The sequence below is a fragment of the Erithacus rubecula genome, assembly GCF_903797595.1.
Source record: "Erithacus rubecula genome assembly, chromosome: 13".
In the NCBI taxonomy this organism is placed as follows: Eukaryota; Metazoa; Chordata; class Aves; order Passeriformes; family Muscicapidae; genus Erithacus; species Erithacus rubecula.
The window spans coordinates 8,202,740-8,224,511 of NC_136665.1; the positions used below are offsets into that span (position 1 = coordinate 8,202,740).

The 21,772-nt window shown below is 34.9% G+C and overlaps 1 protein-coding gene across 4 annotated transcripts in view; it reads right to left on the bottom strand.

Moving 5' to 3' along the window:
* The window catches only part of ERC2 (ELKS/RAB6-interacting/CAST family member 2), a 400,862-nt gene that overhangs the window by 242,435 nt on the left and 136,655 nt on the right, over positions 1-21,772 (bottom strand). For 2 of the 4 annotated variants that reach the window (XR_013775763.1, XR_013775764.1), the window contains 4 exons: positions 19,967-20,104; positions 15,482-15,622; positions 14,809-14,949; positions 5,346-5,539 (listed from right to left, as the gene is read on the bottom strand). Coding sequence is in view for 1 of the 4 variants with exons in the window: in XM_079317392.1 (XP_079173518.1) it covers positions 5,346-5,539; positions 11,354-11,389; positions 14,809-14,949; positions 15,482-15,622; positions 19,967-20,104 (650 nt within the window). In the remaining 3 variants the exon portion in view is untranslated. Of the gene's footprint in view, positions 1-5,336; positions 5,540-11,353; positions 11,390-14,808; positions 14,950-15,481; positions 15,623-19,966; positions 20,105-21,772 lie in introns of all 4 variants that reach the window. The other 2 variants (XR_013775765.1, XM_079317392.1) reach the window with 2 other exon arrangements.

Consider the following 21,772-nt stretch of genomic DNA (forward strand, 5'->3'; position numbering starts at 1 on the left):
CACTAAAGTTCATTGGAGGAAAAAATGTCTTGTCAATCTTTTTGCAATGAGCCATCTTTGTGCAGTTTGAAGACATCCCTGTCAGAGACTTCTCTGACATGTCTGAACTGTGAAATGGGAATTGTACTTAGTGTTGAGGCTGAGGCAAAAACTCTCCCAAGAGAAAACTACAAAAAGATGTTTTAAGACTTTGCCAACTTACAATTTACTGCCACCCATAAGCATAGGAAAGAAAATTAACATCAAGGCCTACTAAGAGAAAAATGTCAAGCAGATAAATTTTTACTTCCAGCACGTACCACAAGACATGTAATACTTGAAAAGTTTACTGAGAAACAGTGTGCAAAGACAAATGCCAGCTAAACTTATCTACAACCTGGAAGAATTTAAAGCACAAACCTGACCAGAGGAGGTTATATACAAACACAGCATAAAAACCCATAGAAACAACTCCTTTACAGTTATGTGCTGGTCCAGAATCTGGCCAGAAAAGCCAGCTAAATGTTTCCAAACCACTGCAACTGTTCATATTCTGGTTGTAAGCAGTAAAAGAGGCAATGGCATAGTATTAAGAATTTGGATTGGACTCAATGATCTTGAATCTTTCTTCCAAACTAGAGATTCTGTAAGTGTCTGATCTCAGGTGTAAATCTCTCTGCATACAATTGTCACTGTTTATTACCTGCTGGGTTGGGTTATCTACCATATTATTCCCAGAGTTGAACTCCCTAAACAAATATAACATAAGCAAAACTGAAAGAAGAAAAAATCTTCACATAAAACAACATACGGATTGAATATGTTGTTAATAAACATTTTTTCTTATAGGCATTCAAGAAAAATATTCATTTACTGGAAAGTTTCTGGTCTAGAAATGAAATGACCAAAAACTTCACAATAGGGACAAGCAGAATAAAAACAACAAAATGCAAACAGAAGTTAGTAATGTGGAATCAAAACAACCAAAGAAATGAAGCATCAATGAAAACCTTCATTGTGGAAGGAGCATTAATTAGGAGAGCAGAAAATACTGACCTGGAAGTCAAGCTGGTTGGAGTAGGGATGAAAGCAGCAGTTTGGAGAAAAACAGATAGGGAGGAAGACAGCAAAAGAGAATAAAGGGAGGAACACATTAGTTCTTCAAAAATATAACAAGCAGATGTTATATTAGCAGATCATTAAAAAAAAAAAAAAAAAAAAAAGAAAAGAAAAAAAGAAAAAAAAGGGAAGGGAAGGAAGAGCAAGAACTAAAATGAAATTTCTGCAGAGAAATTTCTACCTCCTTCCCGTGCACTGAAGAAAACAAACTTTAACTCAAAAGGGCATCTTGCCATTGGTGGACAGAGGAAAGACATACATATTCATAACCATCCAAATTCCAAATTCATAAACACACCAAATAGGACAAATAAATTAGATTAATACTAGTAGCATTTGCTGCCACACAAATATCTCGTCATGTACCACAAAGTCTTTCATTTAAATTATCATAGGATGGTGACTCTCATTCATTAAGCCTTCCAGTGGAAGTCAAAGCAGCTAAATGATTTAGCAACTTGTTCAAAGATAGTTAGAAGTTCACAAAGCACTGTGCTAATAATCAAAGATGAAGATTTGACACCCCACCCCACCCAGGAAATGCAGTCCCTTCCAATGCTGACAAATTTTTAATTCAATTTGAAGAAGAGAATTAATACTTCAGCACTGAAAATACTCTGATTTTTGATTAACTTTATTTGTTCAAAAATACCTAACACATCCTTTTCAAGTATCTGTCCCTGATACACAGCATTTTGTTGATTTAGGAAAAGGAGCATATCTAACAGCCATAAAAGTACTCTTTTAAAAATGCAATTATTCAATTTGCAGGTATTTTGTCTCTTGTGCAATGACTTGTCACTGCTGTGTGGACTTACCTTCACGAGAATTCAAATCCAAAGCAATTCAGAATGAATTAACTGTAGTCTGAATACCCCAAGAGCTTGAATACACTTCTACATTGTTATATACCCACTGCATATGAGAAGTAGATAACAACAACAAAAAACTTATTGTTTAAAAACGAACAAGTTTGTCTCATGGCTAGTCAAATATTTTAAAACAGACTTTTATATTGTTGCAACCTTTGCTTACAAGCTACACTTAGCCAAGCAAATGACTGAGTATCTCACATACCACTGGAGAAAAGTGGATCCAAGATTTGCAATCTTCACCATGTTGGTACCATTTTCTTTCTCTTTTCAGTCTAAATTTACCAATGGATAATTTATATTGTACAACATGCCAGTGCTCTTTTACTCTCTGAAATCACTCTTTTTTCCCTGCAGTGCTTATCCCTTCACATATTTATACAGAACAAGCACCCCTACAGAGCTTTGCCTTCCCAGAGAAATAAACCACTGCTGCTCAGATTCCTCCTGTGTCATGAGCACTTCATTCTTTCTTACCAGCCCTCTCTGCACCTGTTTCAGTTTTAATTCAACTTCCTGGCATATGACTGATGAGAAACACACAGCAGTGTTCCACACACAGCCTTGCCAGCACCTGATGACATTAATACCTTCCTATGCTTACTCCAGATATTTATTCTGACATATCAGGATTCACTCCTCATTATTTACATCTCTGCTTCATTATTTACATGACTCATAATGACACAGCCATAAGCAAATTCACCCAATCTCTCTTTTCCTGAACTGTATCAAGGATTATCCTTAGTTTATATCACACAGCCTTACTGGTCTAACTTCACAAACATGCATTTTATGCCATTGTATTTCACTTCATTTTGTGATTCAGACTCCCTATCCCATTTCATAAATATACTTCTCATTCTAACACCATAAATAAAAGCTTTAAACAATATACTCCTTCAATCCTGACAGTTCTGTTTCAGCTGCATCTCCCTCTCCTTGGTAAGGCTCTTTGCATTAAAGCTTGACCTGATCTCTCCAGTTTCATTTACATTATTAAAAAAAAACCCACAAAAATAAAAAACAAAAAATGCTGAACCACATTTCCTTTGTCAGGAAAACCAAAGAAAAACAGGCTAAGTTTAACAACAGCACATTATACATTAAATGTAATTAATATCTTGCATTTAATTTTAAACTTTTAAACAGATAAATTGTGAAGATTGTAGTAAAAGTTATCAAGTAGTTCTAGTATGAAAGAAGGAGTAGGTTTTCCTGTGTCTTAATAAGAAATTGTAAAATACAAAGTTAATATAGAGAGAGTAATTTAAGAAACAGACCAACGTGATTATATATGAGCAATAATATTAATCTGAAGTGATGACGCTCAAGAGTGTGATCATTTCTGAGCCAAGAAAATCACATTAAAACCAAAAGAATTACCACTCATATGAAGACTTCTTCGTAATTATTTATAATGTTCATCTGCCAAGTAGCACACACTTATAAATTTAACTGCCCATATCTCAAAGCAGATATTTCTACTTAAGTATTTGACACTTTGTGTGTCAGTATTTTCTGACTAGTCAAACGTTAGTATTCACCATCTTGTTTTAATTTTTGTTTGAATTTGTAAATGATAGCTTTATTACAGCCATTTTTACTTTTCAAACTTATTTATACACCTCATTATGTTGAAGAATTTATATGTGAATATAATAAATATTGTAAGGATATCACTGTTTGCAATAGTCTAGGTTATCTCTTCCTCAGAAATTTATGTTGATATATTTTGAAAATTTATGTTGTTGCAATTATCTCACAAAGTAAAGAGGATGGCATAGCAGTGAACATGGATCCCAGCAAGCTATGAGTGAATAAATCCTCCTATAGGACCCCGGAGATGCCCTTGCATCTGAAGTTTGAGGAAATGTCAAATATATGCTAAAGGTCCATAGTGAAGTTTAACCACTCCATCTCATTCTAGGTACAGTACATCCTCTTCAGAAGTCTGTGCTCACTCAGCAGTACCACATCATTTTCTGAAAAGTTATTTCAGGGTCAACACCCCCATCAACAAAGACTAGAAACTGGTGTTCTAAAACTTCACTGCTAATAGAATAACAAGTTTGAAAAGTAAATGAATACAAAAATAGAAAATTCTCTCCATTGCATCACCCATTACAGGATTCTCAGGCAGTAAGAACAGACTATTCTGACAATGCTGTACCAGTATCTCTGGACCCCTTCGTTCCTTGTGTCTTTGTAATTGTTGTTTTGTAATCAATAATTCTCAATTCAAATGAATTTACTGCTCTCCTCAATTCTTTATCTCTTTTTACATAAACTGTTTAAATCAAATTAACATTTCCAGAAATTCGGGATCACAACCTTCAGTACTTCATCATGATCACCTTTTAATGTTGTCATTTTAATTTTCAAACATTCAACACGTTCATAATTCCTATCTAATTAAGGTCTTAAGATTATCCTCTTGAACACAAGATTACTGTGCCTACTGTTGAGTTTGGTGTCACACAGTAATTCTGCAGTGCAAGGAGAGGATCAGTTGCTGTTTACACTTGGTGGTCTTGAATGGAATTGTAGCAATGATCACAAAAATGATCATTGCTATATCATCACGTAAATTCCTTTTCTGGAGCCATTAAACAGTTTTCTTCTGTTGAAGATCAACCAGTCTGTGATCAGACTTGATCACAATCAAACACATAAAAATTATGTGAAAACAAATAATTCCTTCTTTCATTCAAGCAAGAGTGTCCAATTAAAAGAAGAGAACAAAGAAAACAGATCAATCAAATAAATAGCAGAATACCATATGGGAGAAGGTTCCAAGATCTATTTAATTACAAAGGGCATGAGACCAATCCCAAAACCTTCCTTTCTCTTTCCATGGGAAGCCTCTACAACCTTTCCAAAAACAAGACAATCACTGTCTGGTTGAGATCAGAAAATATTCTTTTGAAGCAAACAAAAGACTACAGGAACACTGAGAAATAGTTACAACTGTTATTAAATAGTCATGAGACAGGTTAGAAATACTTACCAGTACTTTTCAGGAGCTCTGAGAATGACTGGTGATGTCCACACTTGAAGAAAAATGTAAGGGCAGGTCTGATTCACCAGTTACTAAAAGACAGGTTTGTTCCCCAACACCGTTTTATGGGGGGCTTGCTGTGCCTGTAAATTGCCTATATATGCTTGTTTTATGAAGAATATTAAAAAATGGAAACCTTAAATTTTTCCTAAGTCAGCTGAAAGGAGATAAAGTTCTCAAGTAGCTCATTTTTGTTCTTTTACAAAGCATAACAATATTCTCTTAAAAAACATGCTCTGCTTCTAATTTCTCTGCTTCTAAGATCAAGTAAGCAAAAATGCTACTCAATGTAAAATAAATAATACAAAAATTACCTTTCTAACTCAGCAATTTTCTTATCTTTGTCATTCTTCTCATTCTCTACTTCCTTGAGTATTTCTAGAAGTCTGTCAACCTCAGCCTGAGCTTTGCCACATTCTTCTCTATAGTATGATGCCTCTTTGTCAAGCTGTTTCATTCTGTCTGCAAATTCTGGATTCATCCGTGCCTCCTCTTCAGCTTCATGAGCCTTCAGAATCAACATTTCAAAAAAAAGAAGGATGATAACAACTTAAATAGCCTTAAGAGCTTTACTTCTTCAATCTTGGAGTTCAAGTTTTCACTAAAAAGGATTATGGGTATTCCTGTCTGATGATGCTTTTCTACAGATGCATTATAAAACGAAATGAAAATATCTGCAAAGTTAAATTCTCCTGAAAGAAGAGGACATTTCTAAGGGGTTTTTTACATTTTAAAGGTGTTGTTCAAATTAAAAATAAAAAAGAAAACCTCACCTTGTAATTAATTAAAATTTCATTTAATTAATTATTTAAATTCACATTAAGCTCAGTGTGTTTCAAATATATAGGCAATCTCTTAACAAATCGTGTCCTCTTTCCCTATATATAAATACACACAATTTGTCCATGTATCAATGTACAAACACAGATACATATATACTTATATGTATCTGTATCATCAGATGTCTCCAATGCAGCTTGATACACAGAATTTGAAGGAAATAAATTATTTTTAATGAAGAGGTGATTTTAAAAATATAAACCAATAAACTAAGAAGCTACTTTCAGCAGACATTTTACCCAATAATCCTTTTCATCTTATCATTAATACTTAACCTGAAACATCAGAGGAACAAGCCCATTGGTGAAAACAGCACAAACCTGGCAAACACATGCATGGATGGGTGGCAGTTTCACAGACAAGAGAGAAGGCAATGAAAACAACAACAGTGCAGAGCCCAGTCCAACTCCCATCAAACCTAATGGCAAAAACCCAATTAACTTCAATGGGAGCATGACCTGGCACTGAGTGCTTTAAACTGTTGGCTGGAATAATCACAGACAGATGGAAACAACGATGCACTGCAATGCTTAGCCTACCCCTTGCTTCCCATTATTCCTAATTGGCATCTTGAAAGAGCAGGCAAGGAAAAAACAAGTAGTTTAAGGCAGTGCACATTACACATAGAAAATTCAGGTAACATACAGGATTTTTACAGAAATTCATGATATTTAGAACTGAAGGTCCTCCAACTATCTTAGTACACAGAGAAGATGTGGACTTACTTATCCTTCTTAATTTCAGGGAATGGACAATGCAAGCAGGCCATGAAAGAAATGCAGATCAAAATGAAGCATGCATGTGTGGGAAAGTATTAATATAAACTACAGGTACTAGAAGGTCCATATTCTTTGCAATGGTTAAAATTTTCTGTATAAATAAAGAACAAGTCTGAGTTTACTGTAAGTACAACAAAAAAATTGAAATTAGTAGGGAAGAAACTTAGGGAGTTTGCATGTAACATATCATTTAAGCATGAGGATAATAAGGAACAAGATAGTAGATATCCTACTAGGAGGTCTTTATTCAGACGAAATATTTCATCACCAAAAGCCAAGGGAATGACATGAGGAGCCTAATAAACCCACTGACCTTGCTCTTCAAAATCTCTGTTTTGATACATGCTCCAGTCCTGAATTCCATGCAGATATAGGACTTTTTAAACCCAGAACTTGTTTCAAGGTAACATTTAAGGAATATCTTGATTTTACTGTTTGAGATGCCAGCAACAGATTTATTTTCAGGCTCATAATCTTCCTTAATAATAAACTTGGATTTCTTTTATACCAGTTGTTAATTGTATCAAGAAATTTACTTTCAACTAGCTTTGTAATTTTTGAAGTCAATTTAGTATTCAGACTCAAAGCCAATTATCAGAGAAAACACTTCAATTGTCCATCAGCTCTATTACAATATTATACACTGTTTTATCATTAAGTAATTTTGCAAGGAATAAATTAATTCCATAGGTAAATTCACTCTGCAAAAAGAAATACAACCCAACTCCTATCTTCAAGATACTAAGAAACTTAGGCAAAAAGCATATTGTTCCATATTCTTCTGATTTCTCCTCATCTCCCAAGGGTAAATCCAGAATATCACAGTTCCTCTCTAAAGGCTCTTGCTCTTTCCTGTGTCTCCCTGTCATCTTTCTGTCCCTTCCTTTTACTTTGGTACACAATTAATTACATACCAGCCTTGTTTCCATCATTCCACAGCAAGTAAAAAAAAAATACCCACCTTCCTTCCTTCCTCTAACCAGTCTTCATTTTAGCATAAAGTCTCAGCTTCAGCCCAAACTCTTTCCCCATGTAGCTCTACCCTTCTCTTATCCCAGTGCAAGAAGCAATGCATGTTTTTATGTTTCATTGCTACATTGCACCCTCTACAAGGAAAATGCATAACTGAACATGAAAGCATCACCAGTGCAGAGGTGCTAAATGTTCTACCATCATGGAGTATTCCTGTTACACAGCAGCTCAGAAATACACTGAAAAATTATCTACTGCACAGCTGATGAGCAAATCATCACCCGAAATAATAGATATATTCCTCCCATATCTCACCCTTTCAATCTTTAACAGCATGCTAAGGAAATCAGAAGTAAGTTGCAAAAGTATTCTTAGTTCTTGTGTTTTCTGTGGTACTCATGCTATTCCATATTTGTGGGATGTGTTTTTGGAAAATTCTGCAGCACCAACTGTGTCACTGCATTTTCCCAACATGAAGTGGAACTTTCATTAAATCATCCGATCAATGTCATATATAAATCAATGTAAGCATTCAGTTACTACAAGGTTATTCTTTAAAAAATAAATTTAAAAAATTTTTAAAAATCACCCACCAGTATTGCAAACCACCAATTTAGCCAATTGCCTATACTTTTCAAAGCACTTGGAGAATGTTTTCTGGACTATTGGCAGGAACCAGATTTCTACAAGGATATTGCCCAAATGAAGAAGTAAAGGATAAGTTTAAAAGGGAGAGCAAGAACAAAAGACAGTTTTTTCAAAGCCTTCTGCAGGTAGGGCTTTAACCTGCAATTCCCTTCACACTGGAAATCTGCAGACTGTAAACAAAGCTGTTGATACTAGAAAAGGGCAAAACAATCCATTTGATATTGCCAGGACAAAGCATAGAATTACTTATAAGACCCTGTTTTATTTTACTTTTAAAGATGTGCTTGGATCTGAACTAGGCACCTTTTTGAATTTGTTGTGTGATTTGATGACAGATGGAACTTGACTTGGGAGGTCAAACAGTAGACCCAAAGGAGTTAAAAGGCAGCTCAGTTGATATTGCCCCCGCTCCTGGCAGGACAGGGCAGTCTTAGACTGAACTGTTGGATCAGCTCTAGACAGAAGATGCATGGTATCACATGAATCAGAAAGTCTCTGCCTTTTTCTGCTGTCTCTCCTTTTTCTGTTTAATTTTTGTCCCCTGTTTACTCCCTAAGTTCTCTGTTACCTTGGAAAACACATTTTCCATTTCTATGAGGCTTTTATGTGCAAGAGGGACTAGTCCCTCGTAGTGTATTTTTCAGCTTTCTTAAATCTGTATCTGCAAATGATAACCCTTGTGTGTGCAGATTAGGTTAATTTCAAACTAACCCACTCACTTTATGATGCTTTTTCTCTCAATATTATGACTGTGATGTTGTATGTTATTTTTACAACTGAGTAAAAATAGCATATCACTCTACCATTAGAATTTCACAAATTTTTACATTAATTATACATCTGTTCTTATCTTTGCTTCATAAGCACTGCAAATGCTTTAGAAGAAAAGTAACATTTCCTTATGTAAACCACAAATTTCCTACAGAAACATCATAACAATGTGGCACAGACATGCAACATGAATTATTTAGGCTATTAAAGTCTTATAGTACAGTCATGCATAATTCTGCATAACAGAAATGGATGGATAGATAAGTATTTCATTTTTAAAGCTTCAGACACAAACATACACAGAAATCAAGTGGGTACTTGAAATTTGAAAAAAAAAAAAAAGAAAAGGAACAGCAGAATTTACATGCAAGATATTACTTTGTGAGATCCTTCAAATTCAAGAATAAATGTGGAAAAAAGATTGCTGTCACGTGAATTTTCTTGTCTCTAAAACTCAGGTTTCCATTGAACCTTAGGGACTGCTCTGAGCTATAATGTATTCTGCAAGTACTTCAAATTTTCCAAGATCTTCTATCAGAAAAACGTCAGATTAAAATTTTGTCTTTAATATTAAGAAAAATGTTCACCTGAACTCCAGACCCAGCGTGATATTTTCATTACAGCACAAAGGCAACAATGTAATTTCATATAAGCAATTTTGCACAAAATCTCATTGGGTATTTCTAAAACTTCACCCTTAAAGCATGAAGAAAGTATGTCCAATTGTATTGACAACTTGTTCTCACATATGTAGGAGAATAAGGAAGGTGAGCAAGAGAAGTTTATTTTAAAAAATCATCATGTGGGTATAGAAAAATTGCTGCCTGGTGCCAAAGGAAAAGGATCTTGCATCCATTGTTTTGCAACTGTCCTTTTGAAAATTAACCACAGAAAGGCAGAAAAAAACAGTTAAGAAAAGGACTGACTTTAGAATACTGCACACAAACAGATTAGGAAGTAACAAATGAATTCTATGCAGCAGAATCACTAATATTGAGCTAATGGCTGGCCAGCATTTATGAAAACCAAGTTAAAAACTAACAGTAAAAAGACTCCAGTCTAAAAAGACATGTACAGGAGTAGTGCAATGATATGAATAGAAACATAACTACCACAAAAGTGACCCAAGATGATACAGGAAAAAAGGGGGTTATCATTGAAAGGGACAAGCTCTTCCTCCAGCACTCTGATATCAGGTTTTATGTTATTGTGCTACAATTTATGACTAAATTCTAAACACAGGTAACCAATAACTTTAAAAGTAAGTACAGTCCATTCTGTGGGACTCTCTTTTCCTATACAAAAGTCATTATATATCCATTACATGGTTACAACTACAAAATCTAACCATAATAGACTCCAAAGCTGGAATCCTGGTCTGTGGCAAAGCTCCCATTGACATCAGTGATGGCAATACCTCCTCTAAAATGTTAAGTGTAGTATCACATTACTTCAGCTACAAACCCAGTTCTTCTGTATATACACTATCCCAATTACATAGTGATTCTGACTAGGATTACTATGTAAACTATAGCTTTTAAACTGCTCTTACAGTTACATCATATTTCTGGCCTGTGATGCTCACAGCACATTAAATGTAACAGGCAAAAAGATGGAAACTCCTCTCTGCAGAGAAAATGTTTGTTGCTGCTCTTCCCCAAATTGAAAAAAGAGTCAAGTAAAGAGAGATATTGTGGAATTAAAGCAGATATTGGTGATAATATTAATACTAAACAAGCCAAAGCAATACTGTACTTTTGAAAAAACTGCCTTTTGCATTTATTTCTTTTATTTTTCAATATTTTCTTCACTTAAATACAAAGTTTCCATGTTCCTAATGTATATATGCTTTTATGAGTAGAACTGATCTATTTTAGTCATACAGACTTTCGAAAATACTACCAGTCATTTCCTAGTTATTATTATTCACTCAATTAACTCAGTCATAAGATAAATTGAATAAATTAGGAGTTTTATAAGTTTGAAGGATCAAATAAAGTACTGCACAAGGAGGAATTAAAAAGCAAAGGAAAAGGAAAAAAAACAATTCTGCATGCGTTTTCTAATGGAGAAGTTGAGGACCTAAAGGACGTTTGTTTTTTCAGAAACACAGTATGTACCTATTTAATACATTTCAGATTCTTAAAATGGCCTTCAAGTCCACAAAGTTCATTTCTTTGGGTATAATGGATACAGCATAGTGAGCATCAGGAGTGTTCTGCAAAGCTCCACAGAGGAAGAGCACAACACAGGAGGGGAATGGATCCTCATGCTTCCATATGTTACAGCGGGCATTTTAAAAATGAACTTACTGGATTGTACATCTGATTGAACAACTGCTCAGCTTGCTACATTGCAAAGTTGGTAGGGAGTGAAGCACAGACAGGAAAAGAAGGAAAGATCCAGGAAAACAGCATTAGCTCAACAAAACCAGTGCATTTGCACAGAAGAACTCGTCATTACAAAAAAAAAAAAAAGAAAAAAATTGGAAAAAAAAAGTCGAAATTTAAGATTCTAAACATTCCTTGGTGAAAGTGAGAGGCACTGGGGAAACATAAATGTTGACTTTGGCTCCTAAAAAAGAATAGCTGGAGTAAGAAATTTAAGGTTTGTGTTACTTTCCCTTTCTCGAGTTAAATAACCCATGAAATAAAGAGAGGTGTCCACTTTTGATGATGCATTAAGTGCTGGTCTCAAGCAATGAATCACGAGAAGTGCTTTTGGCTGAGCTGCAATTTATCACCAAAGCTTCAAAGACAGTAATAATAAAAGATTAATTAAATAGTATCATTAAATTTATTACTTTCTTTTTGTTTAATACAATACTGAATTTTCTATGCAGAATGACTTTCAACAGTATAGATTGGCAAATAGTACTTTAGCAATTGCAAATATGTCAGTAAGCAAGTAAATTTAAGATAATGAAAAACAACAAAAGGAGGAAATTCTAGAGTGGATAATAAAGATTATATATACACACATATATATAAAACACTCTGCTACCTATTGGGTAATTCCTGCTGTTCTTTCACAAGTAGCAATACAAAGTAAGTCAACAAAAATCTGTGGAATTTTGGGAAAAAAGCATTGACCATTCTCTGGTATTTAGAATTTTTTCATTTAAAATATTTTATGAATTTCAATCCTTAGCATTTGTCACAAAGTGTTCAACAAAGGACATCTATAATTTAAAACTTTACTTTTTATATCAAGATTTAGCAGATTTTATCACACAAATAATTGTTCTGTACAAATATCCTTTTCACTAGTTTTGAAATGTGCCTATTGTGTAAAATCGTGGGGTTTGAATCAGCATATTTTTTTCTTGCTGAACAGCAAAAAATCCAGTTGTGCAGTACTGAAAAATATTTGGATCTAATCAGATCCAATAAAATCCATCTTTATTATCAATAAATGACTCTTATTTTCTCCAAAAACCAGAAAGCGAGAAAAGCTGGGGATGAGAAACACTGAAAGTTGTTTTGGTGTTTTTTATTTAGAGTTTTGGTTTGGATTTGCCCCTTGTGCACATTTTCCTTCAGACACAGCACTTACCACCATTAGTGCTCATGCAGAACTAACTCCCAGCAAGCGTGCACAGAGTACTTCATGTTCCATAGCTCAATTTGTTAAAATTTATAAATCAGCATTGAACTATAATTCTTTTACAGCAGCATTAGAAAGCACCACCTCTATGATATTTTTAGAGAGGAGTACTGTGTAAGCTCCTTGGAATTTTTTCAAGGAGACAAGCTCTTGGAGTGGGTTTTGAAAGAGAGATGCAAACTGTGCCAGACCCCTGTGCTGCTGGTGGCTGATGCTCACACGTGAGACACTCATGGGACACGTGGGCTCATTTGTGGCCCTGGCCCAGTCCCCTCCTCCTCTGACCCAGACATGTGCCAGAGTGACCCAGGGTTCTGTTTCACTCAGCTTCCTGAGGAGTGAGAACATGGTGCAGGAATTTTTCTGGGGACCAATTACTTTTAACGCAGGGTATTTACAGGTTTGAACATAAAGTATTTCATTAAAGAAAATGTGAATTGAAAATGACTGTTTGGAGTCTACTGTCATTAACAGTCACCATTTCTGTTCAATTAAGCATGCCCAGAAAGAAGGTTGTAACTACATTTTATTGTGGAAATACCTGGTCTCCTACAAATGGTGGGTGAATTTCCATTGGGGCTTTATGCTGTATTTATGATATAATAAAACTATTATGTTTTCAACTTTCATTCAATAACTGTTTGTATTTATACACAAGAAACATGCTCCCTTTTTATACAAAAGACATCCCAGACACTCTCTGACTTTTGTAAGTGCTTGTTTTTCCATGACTGTATGATGTGTTTATATGTACAGTCATAAACGATTGACTTAGGATTTCAAGTCCTTCAAGAGGATTTTGATGAGGATTTTTTAAGTGATCTGTGCTTCCAGGGCTCTTTTAAGTATATTTATTAAATAAAAAAGATATTTCAGATTGTAATGAAGTATCTGTTGTAGTAGAGTGCAAAGTAAGCAAACATATATTCTAACAAACTAAAGCAAACTAAACAACTTCCAGAGAAATCTTTTCTTTGGAGATTTTAATTCTGCCATCAAAAACATTTTTAAGCTATCAGACATTTAAATTATTTGTGCTTTCTTTTACATATGCTTATTGAAAAAAGCTTCCCTTCCTCTCAACTAAAGATCTGCTGCAGGCACCTAATTGCACATATTAATTCTGAATTAAGAAAGAATACAAGTATAAGGTTTACACACTGGTATCCTTTATACTTTGCAATACCTTCTTCACAGGCCAGGCTATTGAAACAATGCTTAATCACTGAGCAGGATACTACTCAACCTGGGTAAAAAGAGTGTCAGAATATTATACTAACAGTGATAACATTCACAGAACAAATATTATTTACCAGAAAATGAAAAGATATATCATTATTAAAAAAAAATAAAAAAAAAACAAACACTTGATGAACACTTAGTCATGAATTGCAGAAGGCAAACGTAATGCCTGACCCCATCAAATACATAATGAGAACAATGAGAGCAGACATTACCAAACAACACAGAGAAAGGTCAAAGAAACAATGGTATCAAAACACTTGCAAATCATTTAAGCAAAATTTAGTTTACTGCAGCAATTTAAGTAAAACCATGTAATAAAATACAGGGTTTGTATGTTTTCCTTTAAATGCTTGCTCCCACTTTTTGCTGAATAGAAATACTGATTGAATTGCCAGCTGATATAAACTTTTGATTATTTTGCTTAATTATAACAAACGTGTTCACCAACAAAGCCAAAAATACATCAAAATAAAATCCAGCTAGAGTTTTCATTTGAGAAGCTGATTTTTTGATTAGGAATGCCAGCATTTCTTGGACGAGCCTTTAATTTTTTCTCATCCTGCAAACATTTCAGTTTACTTCTAAAAGTGGTGTTAATTTGCATACATATAAATTGCTGGTTTGATAATTTCTTTCTCCCCTTTTCCCTCCAATGTCCTGCTCTCAGTTCATCTATTTGTTGCAGTTTCTCAGAATTCCCTCATAGAGGTACATGGGACAATTTCTGAGGCTCACTAGTGGCTTTGGTACAAACCTCTTGAGAAAAAGCAGTATTTGATGCAAGCATCAGCAAACAGCATAAGATGGGTAGATTCTAGATTTACTCCAGAAGAGTAAATAAACTCATAATTTCAAAATGAGGGAATGGGATGTTGATTTTTGTTTTGCTGATCATTTGTTTTAAGATGGAACTTACCTTTTTCAACTGTGCTTCCAACTTACTACACTCTTCTTTCTTTTGTTCTATGGCTATTTCTAAAGACTTAAGTTTGGAGTCTCTTTTCAGCCCTGCTGATGCCAATGAAGATGCATGTTCTTTGAGATCGATTAAACTAGACTGCAAAATGATCAAGAGTAAAAAGTTAATTTCTAGTCACTGGGACACTAACTCATTGCCAACTTAGCAATCACTTGGATCCTGTTCCCCCTCCCCCAAAAAGATAAGCATTGATAGCAAAAGACACCATTTTGTGTATACAACTGGAGCCACAGGAGCTGGCATGCAGTGAAACACAGAAACATTCATAATACAGACAGGCTCGTGTCATATTCTGGAGGTACAAACACATTGAAAACTCTTTCTCTAACATACAAACAAAAACAGGAGCAGCAATGGAATATCTGAGCCTAGTGGAAGCTTAGGTAAAGAACAAAGTAGAGATTATGATGCACAGCTGTGTAAAAATTGAAGCAATATTTACAAATATGTACAAATAAGGACTGTGAAGAATGCTGAAGAAAGCAGCAGTTCTGAAGCTGACCACTGAAGTGGCAGAATTTCAGTACTTGAGACAATTCAAGAATAATCCTAATGCACTTTCTTTCATCCTAATGACATAGAAGAACAGAGTTTTTAAGAAAAGACTGACCTCTTTTTCTGTTAGTTCAGCCTGTAAAGCATTAACTTTCTCCTTCAGGTCCTTGTTTTCTTTCTTATAAGATTCAATTTCTTCAAGTCTTTCTCTGTCATCTCGATCCCTTTGCTCCTTCAGACGCTCTATTATTCTTTCCTAACAAGGGAAAGAATTGCCAAACAGAAAAGTTGTGAATCATTTTAAGAAAATGTAGAATTAAATTTGTTTGCATTACGTAGCACTTATTAAAAAAAACCTGCAGAAGCAGAGGATGATTGAGTTAATAAAGTCAATGGAAGATTTCTCTAGATTTCAAAATCATAAGATCAAGTTTTAAATACTTGATAAGAGTAACACAGTACAGGAACTTCAAAGAGCTATATATGAGTATATTTTGTTTTGTGATAGATATGAGAAGATATTCACTTCAATAATGTATTTCCTGTATTCATAAGTGATTGAAGTCTTGGATAAAAGTTCAAAACAAGCCATGAGTAGCTTCCTCAGAGGTCATGACCAGTTAACTCAGCTACAATTTTGTTATTACTCCACTGTGCTTGCAATAAGATGCCAAGGTTCCAGATCTAATCAGAAATCAGCCACCTGCTAACTACCAGTAATTTGTGATGTCAAAAAAACAGTTGCCCAAGACAAAGAAAACGTACCCTGATACAGATTCAAAAACACAAAGGAAGATTTTTCTCTGTCCAATTAACAGTAACTCTACAGACATTTAAACTCAACCATGTTTTTGAGTATTTTGCTGATTTCCAATAACTATTTCAAGTTTTGCTGAAAATCACCAGTCATCGATTGTGTGATTAATTCAAAGGGTGCAAGGGGAAAAGCAGACATAGTATGCTGTGACATGCTTTTGTTAAGCTCTGATTATGCTCTACAAAATCACATTTCATCAATACTTAAAGGATGCAAATACTAATCAGAGACAAATACTTAGGGCAGAATGAAATAACCACTAGAATTGCATTTCATTGCACCTCTGTCCTGCCCTGCTGACTCCCACTGGGAGAGCTCTGGGGTCCCAACAAGGACACATTGCTGGAGAGGGTCCTGAGGAAGGTCTAAGGGCTGTAAAAACCTGGTCTAATGAAGGTGTCCCTGCCCACAGCAAGGGGCTGGAACTAAGTGATGATCTTTAACATCCTTCCAATCTAAACTCATGATACTAAATAACTTCAGGTTTATTCCTAACAAACAATACAAATTCTTAATCCCTTGAATATCAATATTAAGATGCTGGCCTCCATAAAGGAGAATAGTTTAAGAATCATAAACATTCAGATTCCACATGATTATATTCAGAATTAGTTTAATACCAATTCCTTCTTGAAGATTTATTTACCCAAATGATTTTTTCATCTATAACAAATTAAACATAACACTATTTCATCTTTTTAATGAACAGTATATTTTTCCTCAGTCAATCACAAAAGAAGACTAATTTGTCTGTCAGCTGCATAAGGCTAAATGTCAAAAACGTGTTAAAAGGCCCTAATATACCATGTTTTACTTGATTAACAGCTAACTTGCAGAAATCCCAACAATGTGTTCTTGTTTCAGTCTTGTTTGCATTGGGCAGCTTTCCTTATGCACTAATCTGGGACCTCACAGGTCTAATCTATTTGCACTTTATCACAGAAGCAGGAACTGAATTGCCCCAGCATATAGCTCCATTATCAGACATACTCCATTGCTTATCTGCTCCATGCTGCTACAGTAGGACCAACTTTATAAATATCAGCTTCATGAAAGCAACCTCTTGAGCTGCTTTGGGCCAGTCCAAGAGCTGAGATATTCTTTGAAAAGTTTCTTGTTATAACATCAAGGCTGCTGATAGCACTTTAGCATAGTCTGATTTTCAAACTTCTTTTTGTCTTTTTGAATTGCAATGTAATCCTTATGGTTGTTACAAATTTTCAGTGCTTAGGAGAGGCTCTAAAATTAGGGATAAATAGTTGAATTAATATGTTTTGCAGCTTAGTTCTAAAATGAACTCAAAAGCAGCTGAAGTTGATTTGTTTCTGATTCCTGACAAGATGACAAATCACACCAGAAATATCATCAGAAAAATACTAAGATTAAAAGAAGGAAAATTTGACATTGTTTTATGATGTCTACATTAATTTTCCATTTAGTGTTCCCAAGATACCTAATCACTAAATAGGAAAGAAAATCAAGAAACAGATACTTGGAAAAACCTATTTTCATAAAGAACAAGGAAACACGTTGTCTAATTCAGAGCCAAAATCTTAATCTGTGTATTTTCAAGAAAAATGAGGGAAAACATTTGAGTTTTGAACTTTAGAAACAGCTTTATAATTAATATCATGATCATGTTTTAATTTCTTTTTCTTCCTATAGAAGCTAAGAAAAGCAATTCAATCAGATTGCAGTAAATTGTGGTTAGCTAAACTGGTATGAATAAATATTATGTCTATTTTTAAAAAGCTTCCCATGATGCTCTTGAAGACCTTTAATTTCAATAAAATTCTAAAAACTATTGAATGGACGAAGAATTAATATAATGCAAAAACCAGCCTAATCTCAGAGTGTTAGCAAAAAATTATATTGATGAAAAGTAGGTCTGTTGCAATTTCTAGAAAGAAAAAGAAAGCATGCATACAATGCATTTCTATGGAAATGGAAATCAGGTATTCTTACATGAAAGTATCATCCATTCTCGACAGCATTACATACTGAATTGATAAAAGTACTTATATTAATGCACTTGTTAAGAAAAACTCATTAAGGGATCCTGTTTTGTTCCATTTGGACAAACCTCTATTCCATATTTCTACCAGTATTCCCAGTGCAAAGATTTAATAATCATTGATAAAGTCTGTAGGTCTTAAGAATGCTACTGCATAAGGAAGTTCCTGAGAGCAGCCATGAGGAATTGGGAAGCTGGACACAGAAAGGAATGAGACACATGTGTAAACATCCACTGTCAAAGTACTCAGCTGCCAGAAGACAGAAAAAAACCAGGCACAATTGTCCATTTGGAATTTCTAGGAGATGGCTACTGGCTTCTTTCAATGTGTAAGCACATCCCAGGAATCACACCTGACTTGGAAAAATCTGCCCTTCCATGTGTGGCCTTCAAGGGACTTACATTGGAAAAGAAATTAAAAGTGATTTCCTTCTACAACAATCAAACAAAATCACACAGAGAGATGCATTTACCTTGGAAACTTTCTCCTCATTGTGTCTCATGCTCTCAGATCAAGCACCCAGTTTATCAAAATCTAATCTGAATCCTAACTCTGCAGTGTTGCTTGCCCCCTACTCCTATGCAAGTCACTGTGACAGTCACTCTGCTTCCCAAAGGACTGCTTTAAAAACTTCTCAACTGCTTCTTTGGGAAAGTGATTAATCCAGAAAAGATAGTTTACAAGGAGAAAAAACAAATTAAAAAGTACTTTTTGTAATTTTTTATTAATATGCTAAAATTGATGAACACTGTGTCCAGATTAGCAGTGAAAGATTACAGAAATGTGTAATTTTCCTGCATAAGTAAATGCTTATCCACATGAATCAATACTAATGACAACTTTTTTCACTGTTGTTGACGAAGCAAATGCTAGGAAAACAATTAAAAACACAAGAAATAAAAAATTTGACATTAACATTGTATGTGTCAGTGCCAGCACTGCAGAGGCATTTTCAAGTCATATACAGTCATAAATAGCTTCATAGGATTACACACTGCAGCATGGCACATATTACTTTAATTAGTCACACTCACCTGTTCACATTTAAGTAGCATATATTAAGATCTGTGAGCTGCAAAATGTGGATATTTGTACTAATTTTTTGGGCATATAAATTCACTTGCATTACCTTGTATTCAAAGCTCTCTGAAAGAGGAAACCTGACCTCACTGAAACTGGTAGGAATGTTGCCACTAAGTTAAACAGTCCAGATTTATCCCTTCTCCTAGGTATTTTCAAATTAAAGGCATGGAGTTTGTCAAGGAAAAAAAAGGAATTCTCAAATATTTTTTAATTAAATAGTTTCCCTTAAAAATGAAGTGTAGGAAGCCAGTAGTGCTCACAGTAAGGCAAGGTAACAGTGGGTACAGCCACTGGCTCTTGGCCCCTGCTTAATGGACAAAAGAACAGGATAATCAAGAACACAGACAGAAAAATGCCCAAAACCCTACATTGTTTAAGTCAGGTGTCCAATGCCTTTCAGTTCTTTCAGGGATTAACCACTCACCTCACTGACTAAGGCAATATCTCCCCATGTCCTGGGGATTTTCCCCATGAGCATTCAAAGGACTTCACTCCTTCCCCTCCATGTCCTGTGTCAGTTCATCTCCTGGCAGTCACTCCCTGCTCATCCTACCAGAGCAGGGCACCTGCTCCCTGCCAAGGCCCATAGCCTTGGGAGAGCTCTCAGGCCAACTTAGAAGGACATTTTCTGTACACTCTTCACCCACAAGAGCAGCACATGAAGCTTTCCATGAGAAAACCTTACCTTTTCTGATAGAGCTTCTTCTAAGGTTGCCAGTGCTGTGTCTGTATTACTGGAATCTGTCTGTAGTGACTTCACTCTGTCTTTTAGATTAGTTAGTTGTTTGTCTTTGTCCCTAAGTTGCTCCTGTAGATTTTCAATCTGTAAACAAAAATATTACAATAATAATCAACCTTGGGTGCTGAGCATGCACATCCCACATATCATACATATGGCTCAGTACACTGCCTGGTCTGTAACTGCTGTATCATCAACAATTTTAAACTTAAGGCCTTTCTATTCTTTTGCTTTTGCTGAAGAAGTATAATTTTCTAACAAAGTAAAGCAAAATTCTCAATACAGTCAGGTATTTTATTATTTAAATATTTTCTGATATTAATCACTCTAGTTTGAGTTACTGCATTATCTCAGTAATTCAAAGTATGTCTGGAATTACCCCTTTAGATTATTCTAGTTCAATAAGAAGGACAAAGAAAGGGTGAGGCAAAGCAGGTTGAGTGAGCCTTAAAATCAGGATGAAGAAAGATTATAACATATCTAAAAATCTCCTCTTCCATGAAGCCCTGCTGTAAAAAAACTCAGTTGGGCAGAGATCAGGATGTTTATTCTTAAAAAGGCCAAGCCCACAACCAACCAAACAAAAATTCTCAAGGGACACCACTTCCGTTCACTTTCTTCACCTCCATGAATAAAGTATGTCCCTCTATTTTGCATATTTTAACCTCTTTAAACAAATCTGGTTCCTCATCTAGAAAGTACCTGAACATATTGCTAAAGTACCTATAAGCACACTGTCATGATTTATAGTGGTTAAATCAGGAGGAGTTGCACAAAAAGTTGTCCACAGAGCAATGTGGACTTTGGAAGCAAATGTGAATAAAAGAACTCAACTGCTGATTGTCATGGCAATCCCCTTCTGGGGCTGTATGGCACTGTGACCTCTGGGCAGAATGCAGGGGGGACGTGTGTTATGTCAGATGTGTAAAATTTCATTAATTTTCTGCCAAAAGAATCCCCCTCCCTCCATCCTGCACTCTCAGTGCCACTCATTATTATGCACAAACTGGCACAAACCCAAGATTTGTTACTTAAGACTTCACATAAATAAATAGTAACAAGAAAATTAACTGCTCTGTTATTTTAGTATGCCACTTTAGATAATATAAGAAAATATGCCAAAATCCATGAAATATCATTTGTTCAAAACTGGTTTTAAAAATGTTGTCAACATTAGACAAATTATTACTGTCAACAGATATTCAAATTCTTACTTCCATCAGTGATTTCTCACTTTGGATCACGTTCTCTTGCTACTGAAATGAATTCAGTTTTCCTGCTCATTTTGCAATGTAATGATTTTTTTTTCCATATAGCCAATACCTTTCCATTTAAAGCAACTCAGATTTTAAAAGAAGTAGAAGCTTTTACAGTTGCTTTAAGGATTTCTTTATTCTGAAGTTGAATTCAATGCATGAGCTGCTCTGCAGAAGTCAATAGTTATGTCAATAAAAAGTTTATCTCCATATGCAAGAACACCACCAGAATCAAATACACTTTAATTTGGGGCACACCTTGGCAAAAATTCTCCTCCTCCTACATTATACAAGTGAGAGAGAAAAAATCCTGAAGTTTTGACATCATATATATCTACAATTAACAAGTCATAAAATCTACAGTACAGCTGTGTGCACTGTATAAAGTGTGTTTTTAAAATTAAATTTTAAAAGAATTTAAATAAAAATTAAAATAAAATTTGAAAGTAAATTTGGAGGAGCACAATTCAATTAGAAATTCTTTACAGTATGGCAA